Genomic DNA, 25,122 nt, shown 5'->3' on the forward strand with positions numbered 1-25,122 from the left:
CGCCTATGAACGCTACCTCCGTCCAGGAGCTCAAGATATCCTTGACGCTCAGAAAGCAATGAGTGCTATGTAATGTGTTGGCTTTAAATAAATGTCGTGGCATGACCTGACTTGCATGGACGTTGCCCTTGAATCCCTCCATGGCTGGAGGTTGCCAGTTACGTTCATTTTTGGGGGATGTTGCTGCTCCTCCCATTATGCTTGGGAGGGTTTAGTCCAGAGGTGGTCATAGAATAGAAAATACTTTGATTCCGTGAGGGGAAATTCGTTCGTCTGCATTTAACCCAATTAGCTTAAGTTGGTTTATGGTCACAAGCACGCACCTCCTGCTGGCTGGAGGTTTGCCGGTATTATTGTTTTGGGGGTTTATTGCTGCTCTCCCTGCCTTGGGCTTTCCATGTTTGAACATGGAAGGGCAGGGGGCCCCCAGAACAGAACATACCGCCAAGAATGTATTTCATGCAATAGTAAATAAAAATATTTTATTGACAAAGTGGTCCTGACTGAAATGGAGCACAGCGTTAGTTCAGGCAGGTCACGGAGTCTCGCTAGCTTCCCTGAATGGCCCAGCTGACTGTCAATCTAATCGCCCAGCTGATTGCCAGCTGATTGCCAGCTGAGTGCCAGCCGGCCTAGCCTTGCTTTCATTGGTGGAGATCGTTGAGAGCGCTTATTTAAACTGCCTTTGCCAATCTGCTGCCATCTGCTTTTTCTGCCATTTTGCCACCCACCTCCTCCCCTTAACCCCCTCATACTTCTGACTTATCAATGTTGTGTCATTGATGTTTGTTCTGTTCTGTACCCCATGGGGGGTTTATTGCTGCTCTCCCTGCCTTGGGCTTTCCATGTTTGAACATGGAAGGGCAGGGGGCCCCCAGAACAGAACATACCGCCAAGAATGTATTTCATGCAATAGTAAATAAAAATATTTTATTGACAAAGTGGTCCTGACTGAAATGGGAATAGTATGCTGTAAAATCTCCACAAGTGGTCTGGATGATCCTGCATGGTCATAGCAGTCCCTCAAAGTTACTCCCCCCGTAAAACTGGCTGTAACTTAAAAAGCATTAATCTTAGCACAACAAATTCCAGTGTCTCCTGGGTAGCATATGTAAACATGGCATTTTTCAGAATTGTTTGAGACGCAAATTCGTGCACTCTGGTTGGACTGACATGGAATGATCCATATTTGTTCACCGTAGTATAAAAACAAAGCACTTTATTCTATATTATCAATTGCACCCTACAATGGTACCACACTGGACATACTGTAGGTGGCACATACTGTACCTGTATACAGTGCCTATATAAAGTCATCATACCCATTTGAAATATTTACTTTTTTTGTCTTAAAGCCTGAAATCAAAACCCATTTTTTTAAAAAAAAATCTTTTTCCAGTTTTATTTACAAATTTAGCTGTACAACATGGAAATAATGAAAAAAAGACAATTGAAAATTATTATTTTTTAAAAAAATGAAAAACTACAATAACAGGGTTGGAAAAGTAATCATACCCCTTATTTAATACTTTGTAGAGCTTCCTTTTGCTTTCATTACAACCATCAATCTGTAATGAAATCAATATGTTATGTTAGCTTTGCAGAACTAGATTGGGGAATATTTGCCCAATCCTCCTTCCTATCCTTAAGCTACTGCTTTGTTCTTTTGGCAGTATGTTTAGGATCATTGCCGTGTTGGAAGGCGAATGACCTGCCCATCTTCAGCTGTCTAGCAGAGGGACACAGGTTTTGCTCAAGAATTTGGGTGTACTGTACTTGGCAGCATCCATTTTCTTTTCTATCCTGACCAATTGCCCAGTCCCCGCTGAAGAGAAACATGTGAGGAGGGTGCTTATCAGGCATGCAAACTCCTCACCTTTCGGCGAAATTCGCCGTTTTGAATCAAAAATAGGTGACTTATATGGTTCGTGCAGATCCGATGAGAAAATATTTAGGGGGGGGGGGGGGGGGGGTCAAGGTGAATTGAATTTACAACTGAGTTTAGAAATCATGCGCAGACGCTAACGCATCTTGAGGTGTTTCTAGAGCCGCATTTAAAACGTGTCTGATCAGCAAGGGATGCGTGAATGTAGCCCCTATGCGTTTAATAAACATTAGTGGAAGCGAATTGTTGACAAAGACGCAACGCGAACAGAATGCGCACGCCAAGTATAGCCTCTGTTGTGAGCGCAGATAGATGCGTCTGAGATGTCAGGTGGAATATAGTGATTCTGGCGAGAAGAGATGCCGAGGGATTTCACAGGTGGGCTAGTTAAAACTTTCAACTTCAATTAGAAAAAGACGCTGAGATTAGAGTAGCAACATAGCATAGGTTGTTTTCTTCTAATGATGAAAGGGTACTTTGGGGTTAACTGTAACCATTTTTGAGGCCGTTTAAAACGTGCATCAAATCACACAATTTGGTCGTTTTGGGTGTCGTAGCGTGTAATAAAGGTTGTCAACAATCAAATTGACTACTTTTAAAATTAATTTGAAGAGTTTAAGAGGAGAGTTTTTGGTTTTCTTCTAGCTTGGGTAAGCAGGAGGATAGAATTTAGCAATTGCTGCCAACATAGGCTAGCCTACTGTCAAAAACATCCTTGTGTGCGGATGACGGTCTGATTCAAGCAGGAGGGTAGAATTTGGCGAATTTGGCGGCAGCTGCTGCCAAAATACTGTGGGGGAAAAAAACATCCTTGCGGTTTTGACACCACATAATAAACTCAACAAGGTAGCCCAGGTGCTGGCGAGCCGTACCTCTGCGGACCTGGTTTCTCCACACTATACTTTTGCCCCGGCCGCAATCGCTGCCAATCCTTCTTCTCCTCCTCTTCAGATGAAGAAATAAAAAAGAACGAGTCGATTTGACAATTACAACTTTTCTTACAATCCCTCCAACAGGCCACCGCCAACAAGACAGGCTCAGCAGCCTCATACTGTAGCCTATACTGTGTTGCTACGGGACCCGACGTCAGCGGATAGGCTACTATGAGCGCGATTGGCAAGACAACAACTAGAAATTCTTCTTTTAAACTCTTAAAACGAATGAAAAAAAGTAGTCAGTTTGATCGTCGACAGCCTTTATTACAACCCACGACACCCAAAACGACCACATTGTGTGATTTGGTGCGTTTTCAACAGCCTCAGAAAATGGTTACAGTTAACCCCAAAGTAGCCTACCGATGAAAGTTTAGCGAAATTAGACAAACATGTAGACATAACGAGTTATTTTGATGAAGAATGCGTGCAGTTTGAACCATCTAGATCGGCAAAAGGTGAAGCAAATAGGCAGACTTTATCAGTATATCAAAGGCTAATGTGACAGTTGAATTAAATGCTCATAAACTGGGCTGGTACGTTTTGTCCAGAGACGTAGTTGATTGCCATGATGCTGTCTTTTAGAAAAGTGGGCCCTGTTACGCGAAGCACACTGCGCATAGACCTTACGCAAAGCCTACGCAAAAGATATGCAACTCAAATGATTCGCTATAGTAATGTAGCCTAGCCAAAAAAAGTTGCGACTGCTTCAGACCACACGTAACGCACGTAACCGTTTGAGTTATGTGTGTGACTTGCAACAATTTTCATTAACACCCGGATCATTACGAGTTCGTAAGCCATGCGTAAATTAAATTTACATTTGATTGTCGAGTTACAGGAGGACCCTGATCAGTAGCCTAGTCTGCGCCTACAGGTAGCCTACAGTTTAACATGTAATATGAAGACAGTTCACATAACTTTATTGGTTTGTTAAACACACTAGCACAATATAGCCTAGAAAACACAATATGTAGTAGCCTAGGCTGCATATTAAAACGTTTTAAAACAATTTGAAAAATTAAAGCCTACCCTATTTTATATAGGCCTAATAATATTAGTTTGAAATAGTGTGTCTCAAGCAAGATTATTGATTACCTGGTTTGGTCCAAGAAATATTCAGACTTTTCCTTATTCTGATAGTTTAAGTGTCCATTAGGCCTATGAAATCATCAGAAATGTGTAATAAATACATAATAAGTACATAAGCACAGAGAAAGAGAGAGAGGGGGGGGGGGGGGGTCGGAGAAGAGTCTCACCTTTTTCACCCCTGACCAGTTTGCATGCCTGGCTTATATCAGTGAACCCAAGGAAGGCTGCCGGCCCAGACGGAGTACCTGGGAGGGTGCTCAAGGAATGTGCTGACGGCTGTCCTCACCAACATCTTCAATCTGTCCCTTGCCCAGGCCGCCATTCTGTCCTGCCAGAAGACATCCACCATCATCCTGGTTCCAAAAAAGCCCTCCCCGAGCAGTCTGAATGACTATAGACCAGTTGCACTCACACCGGTAGTTATGAAGTGCTTTGAGAAGCTGGTATTAAAGCACATCAAAACCAGTCTCCCATCAACCCTGGATCTGCACCAGTTTGCCTATAGAGCGAACAGGTCAATGGATGATGCCATCTCCGTAACTCTTCATACAGCCCTAAACCATCTAGAGCAGAGTGGAACATATGTGAGGATGCTTTGTGGATTACAGCTCAGCATTCAACACCATCATCCCAGACATCCTCATCAGGAAGCTGTCTGACCTTGGCCTCTCCTCTCATATCTGCCGCTGGATTATGGACTTCCTAATCAACAGACCCCAGTGTGTGAAGCTCGGCCCCCACAAATCCTCCACCCTCACTCTCAGCACCGGCTCCCCTCAGGGCTGTGTGTTGAGTCCTCTGCTGCACTCATTGTCAGTGTTGGGAAAGTTACTTTTAAAAAGTAACTAGTTACAGTTACTAGTTACTACTTTCAAAAGTAACTAAAGTAGTTACTCAGTTACAAATTATAAAAGTAACTAGTTACTTCAGAAAGTAACTGGTGCGTTACTTTCAAGTAAATTTTTAAATGCGAACCCACCTCTTTTAACGGAACTTAAAATACAGGTGTATGTTCAATTGTTAATAATACATCTCAATATTGTAATGAAATGGGCAAATGGACATTTAATACAATACATTATTAAGAGAAACAATGTACACACATCTTTCTAATGTTGCTGAGGGAGTGAGACTCCAATCAAATGGCATGTATGTAGATATTATGTTTGTAGCCTATAGTGGATCGATACAAATAACACAATAGATGTTTTGGAACTTTTTTTTATATTTATTGCCCCTCAACAGGCCAGAACTGGGCAGAATTAAAGTAGCCTATGCTATGCCTCTAAAACGGATGGTTCCAGTCCTTGATTATGATTGGCTGAATCGCGTCCGATGCTGTTGTTTATTCCACCATAACCTCACACCTTGACCGCATTTCGTTAGTAGGCTAATGCGCTACCACAACCAGCACGAAAGTTCGTGGCTTATTCTTAATTGTTACGTTTCTGTTGTTTTGGTTTTGTAGCCGTCTCCTTCGCTTTCGGCAGTCTTGGCCACTAATTTTGTGGAGGCATGCGATGTTGAGAGATGTTTGAGTGAGTTTGAATTAGGCTACTCGACACTGATGTTTACAAGGCACTTGACAAGGGCATAATGTGCATTTGACGATTACATTCGTTCTTTTCATTTCATGGAAGAAAAATAATGACTGTACTTCCATTTAGCGAATGCTGTTTTTGGAGTAGCCTATTTGCGTTCGCCATACCGATTTCACTTTGACCGACTCGCTTGAGATGCGCCGCGCTGTGTGTCGAACGAGGCTACTAAGCAAGTGTAGGAACACCCGCCCAACTCTACCTCTGCTTGGCTTACCATGAAATTTTACTCAACCTCAGCCAATCGTCAGTATGTATGCGCTTGTCTCGTGCTCACTACCCAAGGAAGAACAGTAATGTTAATCTGCCTCGGCCTCGGCTCTGGGATCTAGTTGGTCTGATGGAGAAAAAAAATATATATAGCCTATAGTAACGCACCGCATTTTTTGGCAGTAACGGTAACGGCGTTATCAAGATGGGAAAAGTAATCAATTAGATTACTCGTTACTGAAAAAACTAACGCCGTTAGTAACGCCGTTATTAATAACGCCGTTATTCCCATCACTGCTCATTGTACACCTATGACTGTAAGCCCTCCTACCCCAGCAACACCATCATAAAGTTCGCCGATGACACCACACTGGTCGGACTCATTACAGGAGGAGATGAGGCGGCCTACAGATCTGAGGTCCAAGGACTAGTCACATGGTGCACAGAAAACAACTTGTCTCTCAACACTGGGAAAACCAAAGAACTAGTCATAGACTTCAGAAAGTGCAACGCCGACCCCTTCCCTCTCCTCATCAATGTAGAGAGGGTGCAAAACTTCAAATTCCTGGGAACCCTGATCTCGGACCGACTCACATGGACAGACAACACCACAGCAGTGGTAAAGAAGGCACAACAGCGCCTGCATTTTCTCAGACTTCTTAAAAAAAACAACTTGTCTGAGAAGCTGATGGTGCTCTTCTACCGCTCCTCCATGGAGAGCATCCTGGTGTACTGTGTGTCAGTATGGTATGCTGGATGCTCTGCACATAGGCGTAATTTGCGGGGGGGGTTAAGGGGGTTATGACCCCCGCAAAAATCAGATCCAGCTAATATAACCCCCCCAATAACAAATCAAAAACTACTAATAAAAAAATATTATCAAATTATAAAATATTCTGAATGAATAACTTTCGTTTCTTTTCTTCATTAGTTTCATTTGCCAGCAAGATATTATGTATTACATAATACTGACTGAACAGTAACTTAAGTTGCTGTTTGCTCCAATATAGTCACACGTTTTGGTGGGCTGTCATTCTAAGAGGTGGATTAACGAGTTAAATTAAGCAATAAGCCCTGAGAGGCCGTGGTTTATACTGTAGGCAGGCAGTTCGCGTCGTGCCTAAAACCCCCTCCCTAGCTGTTCGATTATACAGTAACCACGGACTCGAGTGGCTTAATGCTTTTCTAAAACGGTTAGGCCTACTACGTTGATCTAGCAAGATTTCATGAAACAAAGGCACAGCAACGAAAAATTTAACGATGTAGGCTATTCATAGATAATCATTCTTCCGCCAAGAAATCCCCCCTCCATATGAATGGTTGCCATGCAACAACGAGACACAGCACTCTAACTTTTGTGCTGACTGTGCATGCGAGTAGGCTTGGAAAACATTGAAACAACATTATTATTATTTATTAGGCCTATTATTATTATTATTATTATTTTATAACAATCTTTATGTGGTAGTAAGTGGGCAAAAGGTGTTTAAAATGCTTTCCAACTTTTTGGTGAGGGAACACACTTTCTCCAAGACTGATTAGAATATACCACCTCTCTCAAACCATTCGAAAATTAAGCTTAACTGAGATTTTTATATATCAGGAGAAGAGAGAAAGAGAGGGAAATGGTCAAGGAGCTGACCAGAGAGAGACAGGTGACCAGAGAGAGAGAGAAGGAGGCGACAGAGGAGGTACAGCAAGTGAAGAAGGAGAGAGAGAAGGTGGTGACAGAGGTGCAACAATTGAAGAAGGAGATGGAGGAGGCAACAGAGGTACAACAATTGTAGAAGGAGAGAGAGGAGGCGACAGAGGGTCAGGTGACCAAAGTGAGGGAGAGAGAGCACAGAGACAGGCAGCGCAGGAGGCACAGATTTACAAATTTTGTATTTACATGCCTTTGTTTAGATTTTGTTAGTGGATGGTGAGATTTGGTCAAGACGCAAACAGGTGTTTGAATGGTGTGTGTTAAGTTGCAGCCTAATATGTTGTAACACACCTTAAAATGTGATATACAGATAGGCCTTATTTTGTATTTACATGCCTTTGTTTAGATTTTGTTAGTGGATGGTGAGATTTGGTGATGCCCACCAGTATGTGAAATCAGTTTAGAACTAGAAAATGTAATTCCATGGAAGGAATTACCATGTAAATGCAAAAAGGTTGCTGACTGTGTAAAACATTGTATTAGGCCTATAGTTAAAAAGACAACTAGGCTACACAGAAGAATAGATAAATAACAATAACCCAATTACAATTCCACTAAATTACTTGGAAAGTCACATTTAAAAAGTGTTTTATGAAAATGCATCAAAATTGTGGATATAGGCTATTTTGGAAAATAACTCTTCATTTATTAGAATTTAAAAGACTGAAATGAAGTTGCAAGAGCTGACACTTTAGTAGCCTACAGTGACGACTGGTAGGATAGCTTACATAGCCCGAATACACTAATGCAGGTTAAAAGTAGGCATAGGCTATAGATTTAGACACCATTGGAATACGGAATACAATCTTAAACAACGCCAATCAATCAACGATGATGCAGCAACAGGTAGGATATACAAATGCAACGTTAGCTTACAGTAGGATATTTTATGTAGGCTACACATATTACAGGATGGGCTAGTATGTTCTTCAAAGTGTTTCCAGGTGTGTGATTGTCCTAATAGGAATGTAGCCTACAGTAAGCTGTTAACAAAGGTGTTTAATTTGTGAATGATGCCGAAAGCTTTAAATGATTGCCTGGCTGGCAAGTCCCTATAGCTGAAACGATTAGCTGCTAGCTTGCTAACAAACAAACAAACGTGAAAATGATAGCGATAGCAATGCAGTTTGTAGGTAGGCTACTAGAAACGACTGTGATAAGAAGGCTTGAACCTAAATGGTGCAACAGTTGCTTGTAACTTGCCAGTAAATTGCTTGTCGTTAGCTAAATACAGTGTTTACGTTGACGTTAGGTTAGCTGTTGATAATGTTACCGAGAGCAAACCGGTTACTACAAATCAAGTAAGGAGTAGCAGCTGACAAGACGATAACGTCCTGGTTTACAGCAGGGGCATGGTATGTTTTCATAGCTGTTACAGCCTGGCGCAGCGGTGGCATTTGGATCAAAGATCCTTGATTACTGACAGCTGAGCACTGACGTAACAATTAATCTTTGCCGCCAAAGGGTCTCAACGTTAACTCTATGGGAATTTTAAAATCTTTTATCGTAAATATCTCTACAAGTATAAAGTTCACAAATGTGAAAAATACATTGGACAAATCTCCATTACAAGACCTTTGTAGGAGTGTTTGAATGACGTCAAACGGTTAAGTGGTTTTAGCGTTATAAAACGTGGATTTTGGTCGGAGGAAGAATAATAACTATATTAAGAAGAATAGGGATAACAGTACATTGCATTCACATGCAATGTAATAAAGGTGCAAGTGTGCCACCATGTACTGTGTGATGTATTGAGAATTGTGATGTATTGTTGAATTGTGCATAATACATTTGCTGCATGTAGGTGCCAATACAGTGATGCAATTGATTGATCTTTAAGTTCTTAGGTTTTTTTCATAAGATAGAGAACACACACACAAAATCAATTAAGTGGAAGCTGCCACTGCTGGCTAGTGCTTAAACACTGAATTTAACTACTGTGTTATGGCATAAATAGTCAAGTGAACAGCTGCATTTACGTTAAGTAGCATAAATCAGTAAAAGTATCACAATGTATTTCTAATACAAGAGCTGCAAATTAGCATGTTAACTTTTGCACAAGAAAATGATTCAATAAATAAATTAATTAATAAATATGCCGCGAGTTTAACCCCCCCAATGGTAGACCCAAAGTTACGCCCTTGGCTCTACAGCAGACAAAAAGCGTATACAGAGAGTGATCAACACAGCACAGAAGATCATTGGTTGTTCTCTACCCTCACCAGTGGAAACTGCCGACTCAAGACTGCTCTCAAAAGCCACAAAAATCACACAGGACTGTTCTCACCCTGGTCACTCACTGTTTGAACTCTTGCCCTCAGGGAGACGTTATAGATGTCTAAAAACAAGGACTAGAAGGTTTAGGAACAGTTTCTTTCCCAAGGCAATATCAATTTTAAATGAAACTTAACTTTTTAAATAATGCTATTTGTATTGTTTCTCAGCACTTTACGCTCATTTATATTTTTGCATGTTGCAGTGGATGGTGGGAGGATGTATTTAAACATGTGTATACATGTGTGTATGTGTGTGTGTGTGTGTGTGTGGAGGGTGTAAATCTGCAATGAATGTGTTGTAAATGGATTTTTATATTGTATATGTGTTGATGCACTTTGCTGGAGTGGCTCTATGAATCTCATTGTACTTAAATGCAATGACAATAAAGACATTCTATTCTATTCTATCTCCACAACATGATGTTACCCCCACCATGCCTCACAGTAGCTATGGTGTCTTTTGGGTGGTGTACTGTGTTTGGTTAGCGCCTGGAGTTCAGTCCAAAAAATTCAATCTTAGTCTCATCTGACCTTAAAACCTTTTTCCACATGGTAGCAGAATATGCCAGATGTGATTTTGCACTGAACTCCAAGCGCTATGTTTGGCGAAAATTGAACACAGTACACCACCCAAAACACACCAGGGTGTGACAGAAGCGGGAATGGGAGGATGCACATCACACAGAAGTGCGGAACTGGAGCATGAAAAAAAGTTTGCATTCAATTTATACCCGAATGGGAGACTTCTCAAGTCTGGCTATCACCATACCAAGCTCAATCTTTTAAGATTCAACATTAGTCTGGGGAGTCTGCCTACAAGAGGCGTGATCAATGGCCATCGTTCAAATGACTCTGTAAGCATTTGGATAGTCCTTCAACCAATCAGACCAACGATCCGGTGCGTCTTCTGGGTAAGCTAGTTTGTGATTGGAGCCAAAGGTTGTGGACAGGAAGCAGGGGTGATAGATGTGCAGGTTTCCAAATGCAGGAAATCCAAATTCGCCGGCAGGTCAGGCAGGGTTCACCCAGCCTAAGAATTCTCCCCGATGAGAATAAAGTTGAATCTAATCTAATGTAATATTTTCACATTGCACTAGCACTTTATGTCTGGCCTTGTCATTGTCTGTTATGCTGCTTTGATGCTTTGATAGAATATGTTTTACCCGAAGTTTTGGACAATAACACTAAGTAAACTTCATCAAGTTTGTTTGAAACGAGTCCACACAGTGTTTTTATCTCCCTCACTTAGCCTCACGTGACATTGTATGTTTGTAGTCACCACACTGATAAACAGTATTTCATCTACTCCCCTCTACAGTATGTGTCTTATATTTCTTATAGGCAAGTATGGTTGATGCCATTAGAAATCAGTGGACCGGCCCCGGCAGTGGCGCAACTGGCTGGGGCACCTGCACCGTACGCTGGCGACCCGGGTTCGATTCCCGCCCCGTGGTCCTTTCCAGATCCCACCCCGACTCTCTCTCCCACTCACTTCCTGTCATTCTCTCTACTGTCCTGTCCAAATAAAGGCATAAAAAGCCCAAAAATAAATCTAAAAAAAAAAAAAAAAAAAAAAAAAAAGAAATCAGTGGACCAGCTACATTACAAATATCATTTCTACAATTAAGTGCTTAATATAATCTCATGTTCCATTGTACATGGATCACAGTGATGGTAATCTCCTGGTGATTGGTTACTCATAATGGGCAGCTATTAAACCAGACTTCCATTGATCACTGCAGTGTTTACAAACCCAAATTACCATAGATGTCAAGTTCACCCCTCTGCCGCACTATATCAACATGTTCACCGGAGTCATGGTTAGTTAGCCTATAATAGTCATCCATTACACTGGGCACTCACCATAGACACCAGGCTCCACTTCTTTAAGGAAGGACAGAAATCTCTCACAGGCCAGTTCACCCTTCTTCCGCACCATGTCAACCAGGCAGGTCACCTGGTCCTCAGTCACACTGTGCTTCTGCAGAACCTCATTCCTCTCTCTGTCTGTAATCACTGGGCCCATGTCAGAAGTGGGTTTCTGAAGGCCATCCAGCAGAGCTTTGAGAGCAGCATCTCCAATCCCATTTATGAGCTCACAACGAGCGTTAAACACTTGATCTGTAAGGAGAGAGTTTTACGCTGTGATTTCCTCCTGTGGCCAAGATGTACATCCCCACATTTCCTCCTGTGGCTGATATAAGCACAGTGATACTAGTGTGGTGCCATATCTGTGGCCGATTGCAGTTTGACTCCTCTTACTGTTTTAAGATTTCAGTTGTTATTGATCACTGATCTGTTATTTCTCTCAGGGTGTTGGCTGTCGCAGGGCTTACCTGTGGCTTTAGCTGGAGATGCTGCAGATGTCTGACTCTCAGCACCTGCACCTGTGTACACAGATTTGACCCAAATGCTTACAGCTGCGCATAACCAATGTAGTGTTATTTAGCCATATGCTCTTACAGTATGTTCCAACCAATGCGTTCTTTAGCCATAATTATGCTCTTAACCAATGTAGTGTTCTTTAGCCATATGCTCTAATGTTCCAACCAATGTAGTGTTCTTTAGCCATATGCTCTTAAGTTCCAACCAATGTAGTGTTCTTTAGCCATATGCTCTTATGTTCCAACCAATGTAGTGTTTTGTGCTGATGAGTACAGAAGGTGACTGACCTGCTTCCACATTGTGCTGGACTTCCTGTTTGTCTGATTGGGTGCTGCTGGCCATGACATCACTGTCTCCGCCCCTTCATGCACAACGTCTCCTTCAGCCCTCCTCAACTGATGACAGCACTATAGGAATGTGGAAGAGATCATGGGAAATACAGTGACCACATTATACTACTTATTTGCTAACTGGTGATTTTAGTGTTTATTTATGTGCAAGTGATAAATGTTAAAGGTATACTATGCAGGATTGGCGATTTCATCGCCGGTTTCACTTTCACTTTTCATTTTCGCTCGATTTATGCTTGCATATTTCTCTGCAGAGCTTCCCCTACAGCTTTAGCGTGTATATTTTACAAAACTCCTCAATCGGTCAGTCTGCCATGCCTTTTCATGAGACTTTACATGACACTTCCTGGAGTAGAGCATGGGTGCGTGCCCGAGGTCTCCTGAAGTTGCAAGCGTGGTTCTACCACTACAGACCACTAGGGCGGCCGAAAAAAACACTGTTCGACCGGTAATGACTCATTTAATCATATATAACAGTATGGAACGAATTGATTAACTGAAAAAGGTTGCAAAGTTTACCCTTAAACTGGAATTCAGAAATACACAGCTAAACACATACATGTATGGTGAGCACTGACAGACATAATGAAAACACACATGCATGGTCCCGATAATGCAGCATTCTACTAACCCTACGGGGTCCTACATAGTACTGTGGCAACACATACTGTAGTCACGGCAGCACCCTCTATCCCCTTGGTCACATTATCTACAAGAGACAGAGGCAAAGCCACCAGCTGCCATCCATTTTCAATCAGAGCTGACATTTACAGGGACAAGACGAGAGGACAGCTAGCTGTCACCAGAGCCATAGAGAGTGTTTTATCTACCACTCTGGCTGTCACCGGCTCAAACAACAACCCACCCCCTCTCACGCACGCATGGACGCACACACACACACACACACACACACATACAGACACAAACAGACTGCCTCTTCTGTACAAATTATGAAACACTAGCACTTCCAGAATATATTTAACTGTGAATAAAATCTAAGTCTGAACCTGAAATGGTCATTTGTAGGAGAGCTACAACCTTGCATTTGATATGATAGCAACTTATCTTGCCTCTTAGCAGTTTCAACAGCAACATCGGGAAGTACTTTTAACGATTAAGACACTATATACTACATGACTGAGGACCATATCATATGCAGAGTCTGTTGATATAATATCGCTGACTGTGCAGTGGTAGCCTACTCAGTTAAATGCAGTTAAACAAGTCAGTAAATCATTCAATACATTCAATTAATAAATCCAACTCACAATGTATGCGTCTGTGGCTCTCGAGTCTCTCTGTGGCTCTCGAGTCTCTCTGTGGCTGCTGAAGTCTGGCAGAGAAAACTGGTTCCTCTGGTTAGATAATTATTCATATTCTTTATTCATGCATGCACACTATGATCCCCAACAGATAGCAGGTCAAATGGAGTTACAGTTTTTTTCAATCGTATACAGGTTATCAGACAGTTAACAATACTTAACACTTAAGAAGCAAAACACCTGCGCAGAGCAGTACAACATTAAGCACAAATTCAATTCAGCTTCACACTTTTTGCAAAACATACACACAGTGAATGTCAAAACGTAAAACACATTTTAACACCTTAAGCCTATCTTACAGTGACAGACTTTGCAAAGATTTGGAAAACATTTTTGAAAGACTAGTCACACATCAAAAGACAATTCATCAAGTTTCTAGTCACAGTCTAGTCACAGGCCAGTCTCAGATTAGGATTTTGCAAAAACTGTGGGTCACTATTTATAAGACTGCTACTAGATTCCTTCAAAATATTTCCATCGTGCACTAGGCTACACGTCATCATCAACAGGAACTCATATATGATAGCCTACTCATATCAAAGGCATTTTTTTGCGTTTCTGCAGCATGTTTCATGTGTGACATCACTAACAGATATAGAGTTGTTCTGTCACGTAGAATAGCCGACTAATAAATGATAAGAAATGAAATAACAAATAATCATATAGGCTACAGCTGTCGCCTATTTTGCCCCTTCCTGTTTCGCGTTGAAGCGAGGTCACTATTGTTTTTTAATGTTCACGTCACTATTTGCATGAATGTGTTAGTGATATGAGAACAGTATAAGGTTTTATCAATGTGTTTATTGTTTTTTTTTTTTTTTTTTAAAGATTATTTCTTGGGGCTTTTTATGCCTTTAATTGGACAGGACAGTAGAGAATGACAGGAAGCGAGTGGGAGAGAGAGTCGGGGTGGGATCCGGAAAGGACCACGGGGCGGGAATCGAACCCGGGTCGCATACGGTGCAGATGCCCCAGCCAGTCGCGCCACGGCCGGGGCCGTGTTTATTGTTTTGACAGAAATATTTAATTTTGCTAACAATCTGTTATGTTCTGCTGATTGGGTGTTGTGTTTGATTAATTGTGTGATGTGTTCAGACAAAAAGAGCCCCGTTTTCAAAATTGTGTGTAAACGATTGAAAAAAATAGGGATTGAAGGGAGTGAACTGGCTCTCCCTAAATGGCCCCTGGCAATACCCTTCCAATTCACACCAGCTAGCTAGCTTCTGCTCTGATTGGTTGATTGAAACATGAGCTCTTCAGTTCATCATTGGAAACACCCATTAGTGTGAGTGTCCATCTCACGAAACCAGGTGGAAAGCAAGAGTCCATCAAGACACTATAAAAGCTCAAAACAAATCACAAATTTCCACCCCGTGACAATGGTCTTGACTCTGTATCCAAATGAATTATCCAAATAGCTTCAGGCAGTCCGACTGAAATGAAACTTGGCCATAACCCCATAACTCACAACACACCAAACAAGATTGTTCTGATTGTGTGTTGAGTTGTGTCTTCATGCCCGAAACTCTAAATCTCAACAGCAGAGAAATGACACTGCTCCAGCTGGTCTCAGAGATGTGGGAAAACATATTGTGTAAGAGCACATGTGAAAGTAGTGAGAGTGTGGAGTCTGGGCACACTGCAAAACTAGTAGATACAATTCATTGTTTATTAGGAAATAATGGTTTACAGTATCTCAGATTACCTGTACCATCAGTACCTTCAGTTGACCTTTCAATACCTTCACTGTTCAAGTTCCAGAGCAAAGGCCACCGACAAAGGCAACCAGTCCTACTGCTTCTATGCCAATCCTCAACAGAAAAAAATACCCACAGTATGTTAATGAACCATAATGACATCAACGGATGGTAAATTATTTGGTGAGTCTGAATTCCCTTCCTTGAAGCCTACCCTTCTACATTCCACAGTGGGGAGAAGTTCACGTTGTCTAAAAAACAATTCTACTTCTACCAGCTACATACTTGAGGTTGAAGATATTGGGCAATATATCAAGTTTCTCACATACTGGAACTAAAAGATACATAACCTTAGGATTCCCTTGTTTAGTTCTGCACTGACTTTGAATTAGGAACCTCGGTCACAGATATTGTAAAAAACACATTATTTTGGCTGCTGAACTTTGTCAGAGAAAACTGGTTCCTCTGGTCAGACATCATGCTCAAGGAATGAAGAATTTCTCATTGTTGGTGCCCGTGCCACACAGGCATGAACACACACACACACCCACACAAAGACACACATACAGTACAAACACATACACACACACACACACACACACACACACACACACACACACACACACACACACACACAGCAGAAGCAGAGGCTCGTGCACACACACACACACACAAAGGATGACTCTGTGTAACCCTGAAAGTGTATTTCCCAGTTTGATATTTATTCAAACTAAACACAGCAGACAGCTTTTCAAATACAACTTGGACATTCTGGTATGTTCAGATGTGCTCTGTGTTACACACACCATTTGAAGTAATTACATCCACGGTTAAAATAGTATCAGCCAAAGCAAATTGGTGATAACAGAATAAGTGACGGTGTAAAATAAAATATTTTGTGACATAAATTTAAAGCTTTGTCCCTAATTGCATTGCTGACAGTCCTAATTTTGACCAACATCCTCTCTCCTTTTGGAACAGATTTGATATATTATGTTCATTTGTTTTTATTTTTCAATCAATTTACTCACACAGCTAGTTAAACCACTCTTTGCCGATCAAAGCTAGAAAAACAGTGGCAGCACAGAGATACAGAATGAAGTAAACAGCGTTGATCCACTTGGCTGCTGTCTTCAGGTACAGGCAGCTCTTCCCATGATGCTTTGGGTGATCGGAGGACATGTGTGTTCGCAACACCTGCAGCTCAGCCAGGATGAGGTGCAGCACAGATGAATCGTCCTCCTTCCTCTCCAGATGATGCTCCACTCCTGTGCTGTCAGCTGTGGGGGAAACCAGACATTACAGACGATAAGTTTGTCTTTGGTTTTATTTTACCAACTGTCCCCCTATCAGATCAGCTCCTGTGCTGTCAGCTGTGGGGGAAACCAGACATTACAGATGATACGTTTGTCTTTGGTTTTCTTTTACCAACTGTCCCCCTATCAGCTCCTCTCCCCATACGTTTGTCTTTGGTTTTCTTTAACCAACAGTCCCCCTATCAGCTCCTCTCCTGTGCTGTCAGCTGTGGGGGAAACCAGACATTACCCATACGTTTGTCTTTGGTTTTATTTTACCAACTGTCCCCCTATCAGATCCTCTCCTGTGCTGTCAGCTGTGGGGGAAACCAGACATTACCCATACGTTTGTCTTTGGTTTTCTTTTACCAACTGTCCCCCTATCAGATCCTCTCCTGTGCTGTCAGCTGTGGGGGAAACCAGACATTACCCATACGTTTGTCTTTGGTTTTATTTTACCAACTGTCCTCCTATCAGCTCCTCTCCTGTGCTGTCAGCTGAGGGGGAAACCAGAGTTTGGGTGAGTGGGCGAAGCCTGACACGGCCTCAAGATATTAGAACGCCAGATAGCTTCGGTTCCATGGAGTTTTATTAGGTGGCACAGGTCGCCATTACCGATACGTTTGTCTTTGGTTTCTCCGACATTACCGATACGTTTGTCTTTGGTTTCTCTGGTCGTGTAACCTGCCTTGTGTTGAACTCGTGGGAGTCGGAAGTCAAGCGTACGCATAAGATATGACATCATTTTGATATCATACTGGCGGCACACGGATGGGAATGGTAGGTATGAATCCCCTATCATTCTGAGACAGAGATCAATGTACTCTCACTTAAAGGGATATTCTGACATTTTTGGAAATAAGCTCATTTTCCACCTCCCCTCGAGCAAAACAATCGATATTTACCTTTTCCCCGTTCATCCAGCCATTCTGTGAGTCTGGCGATACAACTTTCAGCTTCAGCCTAGCATAGATCATTGAATCGGATTAGACCATTAGCTTCTCACCTGCTAGCATCATGCTTAAAAGTGACTAAGATTTCTGGTAATTTTCCCATTTAAAACGTGTCTCTTCTCAAGTTAGAAAGAGCAATAAGACCAACTGAAAGTTAAACCTGCCATTTTTCTAGGATGATTTGACATGAGGTGCCTCTCATGCAGCGTTTATACGTCCTCCCTCACTCCTCGGGCCTTGATCCTCACTGATCTACACAAATCACGGCAACAAGGGGATAGTCTATCCCTTCCTCTATCTTTCTTTATGTAGATCAATGAGGATCGAGGCCCGAGGAGTGAGGGAGGACGTATAAACGCCGCATGAGAGGCACCCATGGAACTACACTCTCATCTGGCGTAATAATCTAGGGAAGTTGCAAACGTACCATGGGCGCAGTGATATCTGAAAATAGTCCCCATAGGCAACAAGCAGTAAGTAGTGCGTGATCTCACTGCACCCATGGTATGTTTGCAATTTCCCTTGATAAGCTAATGGTCTAATCTGATCTAATCTGAAATGATCTATGCTAGGCTGAAGCTAAAAGTTGTATCGCCAGACTCACAGAACAGGGAAGATGTAAATATCAATTGTTTTGCTCGAGGGGAGGTGGAAAATGAGCTTATTTCCAAAAATGACAGAATATCCCTTTAAAAAGGCTAAAGGCACATTTCTGCTCTGAGAAGTTGCCTTCACAGAGACGGCTCAACTTTGGTTTAAACCCTGCAGCTCTTTTATCAGACACCCTTAGTCAGCAGAGACACCCGTAGTCAGCAGAGACATCCTTAGTCAGCAGAGACACCCTTAGTCTGGGGAGACACCCTTAGTCTCTGCAGCACCCAGGGTCCTGAGAGAAGGCACAGCTGTGGACACCAAGAGGCAGAGACACCTGGCTTGGACACCATGAGGCAGAGACACCTGGCTTGGACACCATGAGGCAGAGACACCTGGCTTGGACACCATGAGGCAGACTCACCTGGCTTGGACACCATGAGGCAGAGACACCTGGCTTGGACACCATGAGGCAGAGACACCTGGCTTGGACACCATGAGGCAGCTGTGGACACCATGAGGCAGACTCACCTGGCTCACCTGCAGACTCACCTGGCTTGCTGCCCTCTCGCCCATCTCTCCTCCGTAGGGTCCTCCAGCTGAGAGCCTTGGCATCACCATCACACTTGGAGGCCATGCGGATCAGGAAACTGACCGTGATCGTCTCCACGATGCTGCAGCCAACAAACAAGAAGACCCCAGTGCAGAACATCCCTGTGAACATGGAGATCAAGCAGGTGGTGTTCATGGCTGCCCTCTTCCCTGCCTGAATATAAATACCCTGTAAAGGCTGACCCCTTGCTGCTTGCTTTTAGACGATTCAAAATGATTTATGGGTTAAATCTCATTCAAATTTGATTTGAAAAAAGGAGACAGTCCCAGTCTGTGAGTTGTGAGGTTTTTTATGTGTGTGTGTGTGTGTGTGTGTGTGTGTGTGTGTGTGTGTGTGTGTGTGATTGACTCATGACAAAGGGGTGCCCCAAGGCTCTGTACTGGGGCCTGTTCTCTTTGCCACGTACACTACCCCACTGGGCTCGATTATCTGCTCACATGACTTATCGTATCACTGCAACGCAGACGATGCCCAGCTCTATCCGTCATTCCAGCCTGAAGACTCCCAACTAAACATCTCTAAGACCAAACGGTTGGTCCTACTGCCAAACTATACAACTATACAAAGTCAAAATGTAGTTCATATCTCTTGCTCCTACCAAGGTTGTGCCAAAAAGGGCCCACGTTACCAACTTACTTTAGCCGACGGCATCAAATTCAAGTCACAGATGCGTGCCTACAAAGTGATCGCTGGTCCTGCCCCCACGTACTTAACTGCTCTCATAAGTGGTGTTCTCCCTAAACTGCTCCCACGTACTTAACTGCTCTCATAAGTGGTGTTCTCCCTAAACTGCTCCCTTCCTCCGAGGAACGTCATCTGGCACAGCCGCCCCTACATACGGCAATCCGATTTATTTCCATCTGTAGTTCCCCATTGGTGGAACAACCAATCGAGTGCAAGAAGCTCTTGAAGACCCAACTCTGGTAACAACCCAACACACCTAACATGCACTTACCATGCACTACCCATGCACTTTCCTTCAACCCAACACATCTAACATGCACTTTCCTTCAACCCAACACATCTAACATGCACTTCCCTTCAACCCAACACATCTAACATGCACTTTCCTTCTTTCTACCACTACCTCCTTCCATTACACTTTGACTAGTATCCCACTTAAACTTCTGCATTCTCCTCCTTTGGAAGTAGTATTTATGGTAGGGCTAGTTACTATTACCTAGTGTCTTTTGCTATATGGCTTGAATGTTAATCCTCATTTTGCAAGTTACTTTGTGTGTGTGTGTGTGTGTGTGTGTGTGTGTGTGTGTCTGTGTGTGTGTGTGTGTGTGTGTGTGTGTGTGTGTGTTTGTGTTAGACTGACCAATAACAGGTGTTTTCTGGTGTGTGGAGGGCAGGATATCATGGAGGATGAGCAGCAGCACAGAGATGGCCAGTAGGATGGTGACCTTGAAGCTCAACTTCTCCCCTCTGGACTCGTTCATGAAGAAGGACACCAGATCAAGAACCAGGAAGACCAAGATGGGGATCAGGAAGTTAATGACATACAGCTGAGGCCTCCTGGTGATGGTGATCTGGGGCACGGAAACACACACACACACACACACACACACACACACACACACACACACAGAGCAGATAGTAGTCAGCTCAGGAGAGTTATCAAAAGAGACACACACACATGCAGCAGAGAGTAAATAGCTACTGGAGCCCCCAAAGGACCATGGTGGGAATTTATTTGCGTGATGAAAAGTGCTGTGATGGAGCGCAAAACCTAATGTTAGGCAAGGTCAAACGGCAAGGTCACAGCCAGGGTCAAAGGGCAAGGTCACAGGGCAAGGTCAAAATCTGTGGCCTAGTCTGCTCTGCTCCCCTGCTCAGTTTTCCTCAGACTACAGTCAGGACTGGAAGGCTCATTTCTAAAGCTAAGATCAATGTTTACCAGAGCTGGAGAGCTAGCATTGTTATATACAAGAGTTTAAAGGCCCTCTAAAACAATGTTTCCAAAAATCATTTTGATGGCCCATACACTCTAAATAGGGCAAACGCCACTTCCTCAGCATTCTGAACAGGTCGTATTACTTGTAAAACGGCCATAGAAAGTTGCTGTTAGCCAGCGTCAACCTCATACCTTATACCAGCTGGAGAGCTAGCGTTAGCCTCATACCGTATACACAAGCTAGAGAGCTAGCGTTAGCCTCATACCGTATACACCAGCTGGAGGAGAACTAACGTTAGCTTCATACTGTATACACCAGCTGCAGAGCTAGCGCTAACCTCATACCATATACACCAGCTGCAGAGCTAGCGTTAGCCTCGTACCGTATACACCAGCTGCAGAGCTAGCGCTAACCTCACACCGTATACACCAGCTGCAGAGCTAGCGTTAGCCTCATACTGTATACACCAGCTGCAGAGCTAGCGTTAGCCTCGTACCATATACACCAGCTGGAGAGCTAGCGTTAGCCTCGTATACACCAGCAGAGCTAGCATTAGCCTCGTATACACCAGCAGAGCTAGCATTAGCCTCATACCGTATACACCAGCAGAGCTAGCATTAGCCTCATACCATACACACCAGCAGAGCTAGCGTTAGCCTCATACCGTATACACCAGCTGGTCCCACACATCACGATGGCCAAGGGTGAGGTTGTCCTTGGAGACGTGGACACTGATGAGGTCCCACTCGCCCTGCTTCTGGAACACGGTGAGGGACCCCGTCGTCACATCCGAGGAGTCGGAGGAGATGAACAGACGCATCTGGTTGACTGTGTGTGTGTGTGTGTGTGTGTGTGTGTGTGTGTGTGTGTTTTTTGGGGGGGGGGTGCACAGGGGCACACACAAGTAACGTTAAACATGACATTTACATTCTGCGTGAAAGGTTCTGATTGCCTTTGAAGACAAAAGTAAATGTGATTCTCAAGGGTTCAAACTGTTAAAATGGAGCCTATTTCTCTATCTAAGAGCTGAGTTCTCCTCAAGGGTGAACTGTACCTGAGCAAAGTAAATAATAAACAATGGTTGTAAAATGGTTAAAATGTCAATGAGATACCACACAATCACTAAACAAACAACACCTTGAGTAAATAAACAACAAACTACAATGTAATGAAATGTGTAAACAGACCCACAGTATACACACACTCACTTTTGTACAGAAAGGACAAGACCGTGAGTGTGCATCGCTGCGTGTCGAAGGGGAACTTGTAGAGATCCATCTTGCAGGTGCTGGTGAGCTTGTAGCTGTCTCCAAAGTAGATGTAGCCTGCTGACAGCAGGCTCATTTGGGTGCTCCCAGCGTCTCTCTCCTTCATCTCAATGCTGAGGAGATACAGACAGCACACACATAACAATAACGACATGAACGATATTGTTGTTGATCACTTTCAGAACGACAAAAAGCTAACAGTCAATCAGAAGCCATAATATTCTAGCCATCACATTCATTAACACATGGAGAGACTTTTCTTATTGTTGGCCAGTGTGGACGCTTTTTTTATGGTTATGGTTATGGTTATGGTTATGTTATGGTTATAGCTATCGCTATCGTTATGGTTATGGTTATGGTTATCGTTATCGTTATCGTTATCGTTATCGTTATCGTTATAGCTATGGTTATGGTTATGGTTATGGTTATGGTTATGGTTATAGTTATAGTTATAGTTATCGCTATGGTTATGGTTATGGTTATAGTTATAGTTATAGTTATAGTTATCGTTATAGTTATAGTTATCGTTATGGTTATAGTTATAGTTATCGTTCTTGGTGTGAAAGCTGCTTAAGGGTCTGGCCACAAATAATGTAATGGCCCAACCCGAGGGGCGGCACCAAGCACGCATGTGATAATCTCACTGGATGCAAATGGATAACACACTGCTTTAACCCTCTCTGCTACGACCAATGTTTACTCTCTGCTACGTCCAATCTTTACTGTTTTCGGAAGCTGTAGCACTAGATCAACGGGCCAGGGGCGAGCTACACTGATGACGACAACTTTCCAAATTGGTCGTAGTGTTACCCAACTGCGTCAAACAGTGGGGAACATAGGACCCTGGGAACATACAGTAGAGGGATGCTCCCCTCCCAACTGTGTGATTGTGAAGGTCCCAGGGAACTTCAGCATCCAACCAGAGACAGACCTGCAGCGGCACGACCAGAGACAGACCTGCAGCGGCATGACCAGAGACAGAGCTGCACCGGCACAATGGAGGTCTCTACTACAGAGCAAACAGCCTCCAAGTGAGTTGCGGGAGTCGTACTATTGGACGGGAGTAAACAACCATTTTTCATCATGATCGTCCCCAACAGAAGAGCGATGTGGTCGAGTACCAACTGCTGTCTCATTGTCCAGTCACACACACACACACACACACACACACACAGAAGCTGGATGTTTATCTTCAGTCTCATTGAGAACCAGGCGGAGAGACAACACAGGACTGAGAGTCATCGATAGGAGTGACCTTTGGGTGACTGCGGGAGCAGTTGTTCAAACTCTCTGAGGATGTTTTTCGACGACCACAGAGCCGGTTCTTTAACCGATTCCATTCCTTGGTGCTATCTAGTACACACTGCAAAAACTGCTCATCTAATACAATCTAACCAAATGTTATTAATCTGATATCAAGATAAACAAAAACTAGGTGGTATTGTTTTCAGTATAAAGACACTTACCTGGTGTTTTCTTGTGAAATCATTTTACTTAATTTAAGATAAGTTTGACTTATTTTAAGATATAGCTTCCTGAAAACGAGCACATTTGTCTGCCAGTGTATTGAGTATATTGAAGTCTTGATGAAACTTCTGAAAATAAGTCAAAGTCTTCTGAAATTAAGTCAATATGGTCTTTAGAGACAGCACTAAGTCTTTCACACAAAAAACCAATACCAAATAGATGTTCTGACCTTAATATAAGATTACTAACACTTGATTAGATTTCATTTTTTGCAGTGTATCAGCCTGCATTTCCACCAGATTTGTACGGCACTAAGGATGTATCACCAACAGAGAGTGTTGCGTGTGTAACCGAACTGTAGAATGACAGACCCACTGTGGTTCACAGGCAAAAACAGCTATTTGTTGGTACCTGCACTGAACTGATTTACTTTCGGTAGAAAAGCTCCAAATCTGTTCAACATATTGAGCGTGAACCAGTTGACCAGAGACAGTTCTCTCAGTGGAGAAGGCACATGAGATACTGATGCGACAGGAAGTCACCGATCCCGCAACACACAGAAGAGCTTAACCAGGGTTCAGGTTAAATAATCTCAATCTGAATCTGAATAAGAATTTGAATCCACAAGCATTTCTCAGTTAACAAACACACACACACACACTCAGGTAATGGAAGCGGCGATACCGGCCACACCTCTCGTAAGTGGAGGGTCAGCATCATCAGGGTGGGATATCTCACCTCTCCATGACGGTGAAGTCGGGTCTCCACAGAGAGGCTTTGGGAACGCTGATCTCGGTGATCCCACAGAAGTCCTCGGGGTTCCAACGGAGGAGCTCGTTCACCCAGGACTGCAGAGGGAGGAGAAATACAGGTGAGGAGGAGAAGGAGAGAGAGAAGGAAGAGAAGAGATGGAGAAAAGAGGAGGAAAGAGAGAAGGGGGGAGAGAGGAGGAGACGAGAAGGAGAGAAGAGGAGGAAAGAGAAAGGAGGAGAAAAGAGAAAGGAGGAGAGGAAAAAGAGAAAGAAGAGGGGGAGAGAGGAGGAGACGAGAAGGAGAGAAGAGAATGGGGAGTTGAGGAAAGATGGGATGAGAGAAGATAGAATGGAGGAGAAGGAGGTGAGTTGGTGAAAAACAACATGCTGTGGCCAGTAATGCAGACAGATCAGATAAACTACTCACAACACTCCAGACTACTCACAACAGTCAGGTACTGTACACTCTAGACTACTCACAACACTCCAGACTACTCACAACAGTCAGGTACACTCTAGACTACTCACAACACTCCAGACTACTCACAACAGTCAGGTACACTCTAGACTACTCACAACACTCTAGACTACTCACAACAGTCAGGTACTGTACGCTCCAGACTACTCACAACAGTCAGGTACTGTACGCTCCAGACTACTCACAACACTCTAGACTACTCACAACACTCCAGACTACTCACAACAGTCAAGTACACTCTAGACTACTCACAACACTCTAGATCACTCACAACAGTCAGGTACACTCTAGGACTACTCACAACACTCCAGACTACTCACAACAGTCAAGTACACTCTAGACTACTCACAAC

At 43.2% G+C, this 25,122-nt stretch overlaps 3 protein-coding genes across 14 annotated transcripts in view; all 3 read right to left on the minus strand.

Annotated features, from left to right (window-relative positions):
• LOC134069755 (NACHT, LRR and PYD domains-containing protein 1 homolog) overlaps positions 1–13,753 on the minus strand; it is a 51,127-nt gene extending 37,374 nt beyond the window's left edge. For 5 of the 11 annotated variants that reach the window (XM_062525808.1, XM_062525816.1, XM_062525805.1 and 2 more), the window contains exons 1-4: positions 13,702–13,753; positions 12,371–12,490; positions 12,035–12,085; positions 11,562–11,819 (exon numbers count right to left, since the gene is read on the minus strand). In XM_062525808.1, coding sequence (XP_062381792.1) covers positions 11,562–11,819; positions 12,035–12,085; positions 12,371–12,425 — 364 coding nt within the window. In that variant the 5' untranslated portion in view covers positions 12,426–12,490; positions 13,702–13,753. Of the gene's footprint in view, positions 1–1,515; positions 1,569–3,915; positions 3,979–4,076; positions 4,345–11,561; positions 11,820–12,034; positions 12,086–12,370; positions 12,491–13,701 lie in introns of those variants that run through there. The other 6 variants (XM_062525809.1, XM_062525810.1, XM_062525806.1 and 3 more) reach the window with 5 other exon arrangements.
• A 2,493-nt stretch (positions 13,754–16,246) lies between these two features.
• LOC134069769 (5-hydroxytryptamine receptor 3E) lies at positions 16,247–22,099 on the minus strand. Of its 2 annotated transcripts, none has more exons than XM_062525840.1 (5): positions 22,014–22,099; positions 21,470–21,633; positions 20,229–20,439; positions 18,844–19,005; positions 16,247–16,732 (listed from the first exon to the last, which is right to left on the minus strand). In XM_062525840.1, the coding sequence occupies exons 1-5, from the start codon at positions 22,081–22,083 to the stop codon at positions 16,488–16,490; spliced, it is 852 nt and encodes a 283-aa protein (XP_062381824.1). In that variant the 5' UTR covers positions 22,084–22,099; the 3' UTR covers positions 16,247–16,487. The 2 variants fall into 2 exon arrangements, with proteins under 2 accessions (XP_062381824.1, XP_062381823.1); XM_062525839.1 differs by having other exon boundaries at positions 18,832–19,005.
• Positions 22,100–24,274: 2,175 nt separating this feature from the next.
• LOC134070504 (5-hydroxytryptamine receptor 3A-like) overlaps positions 24,275–25,122 on the minus strand; it is a 91,060-nt gene continuing 90,212 nt past the window's right edge. Inside the window, exon 3 of the mRNA XM_062526889.1 lies at positions 24,275–24,388. Within this exon, the coding sequence (XP_062382873.1) occupies positions 24,275–24,388 (114 nt within the window). The remainder of the gene's footprint in view (positions 24,389–25,122) is intronic.

The sequence above is a fragment of the Sardina pilchardus genome, chromosome 22 (genome assembly GCF_963854185.1).
Source record: "Sardina pilchardus chromosome 22, fSarPil1.1, whole genome shotgun sequence".
Classification (NCBI taxonomy): domain Eukaryota; kingdom Metazoa; phylum Chordata; class Actinopteri; order Clupeiformes; family Clupeidae; genus Sardina; species Sardina pilchardus.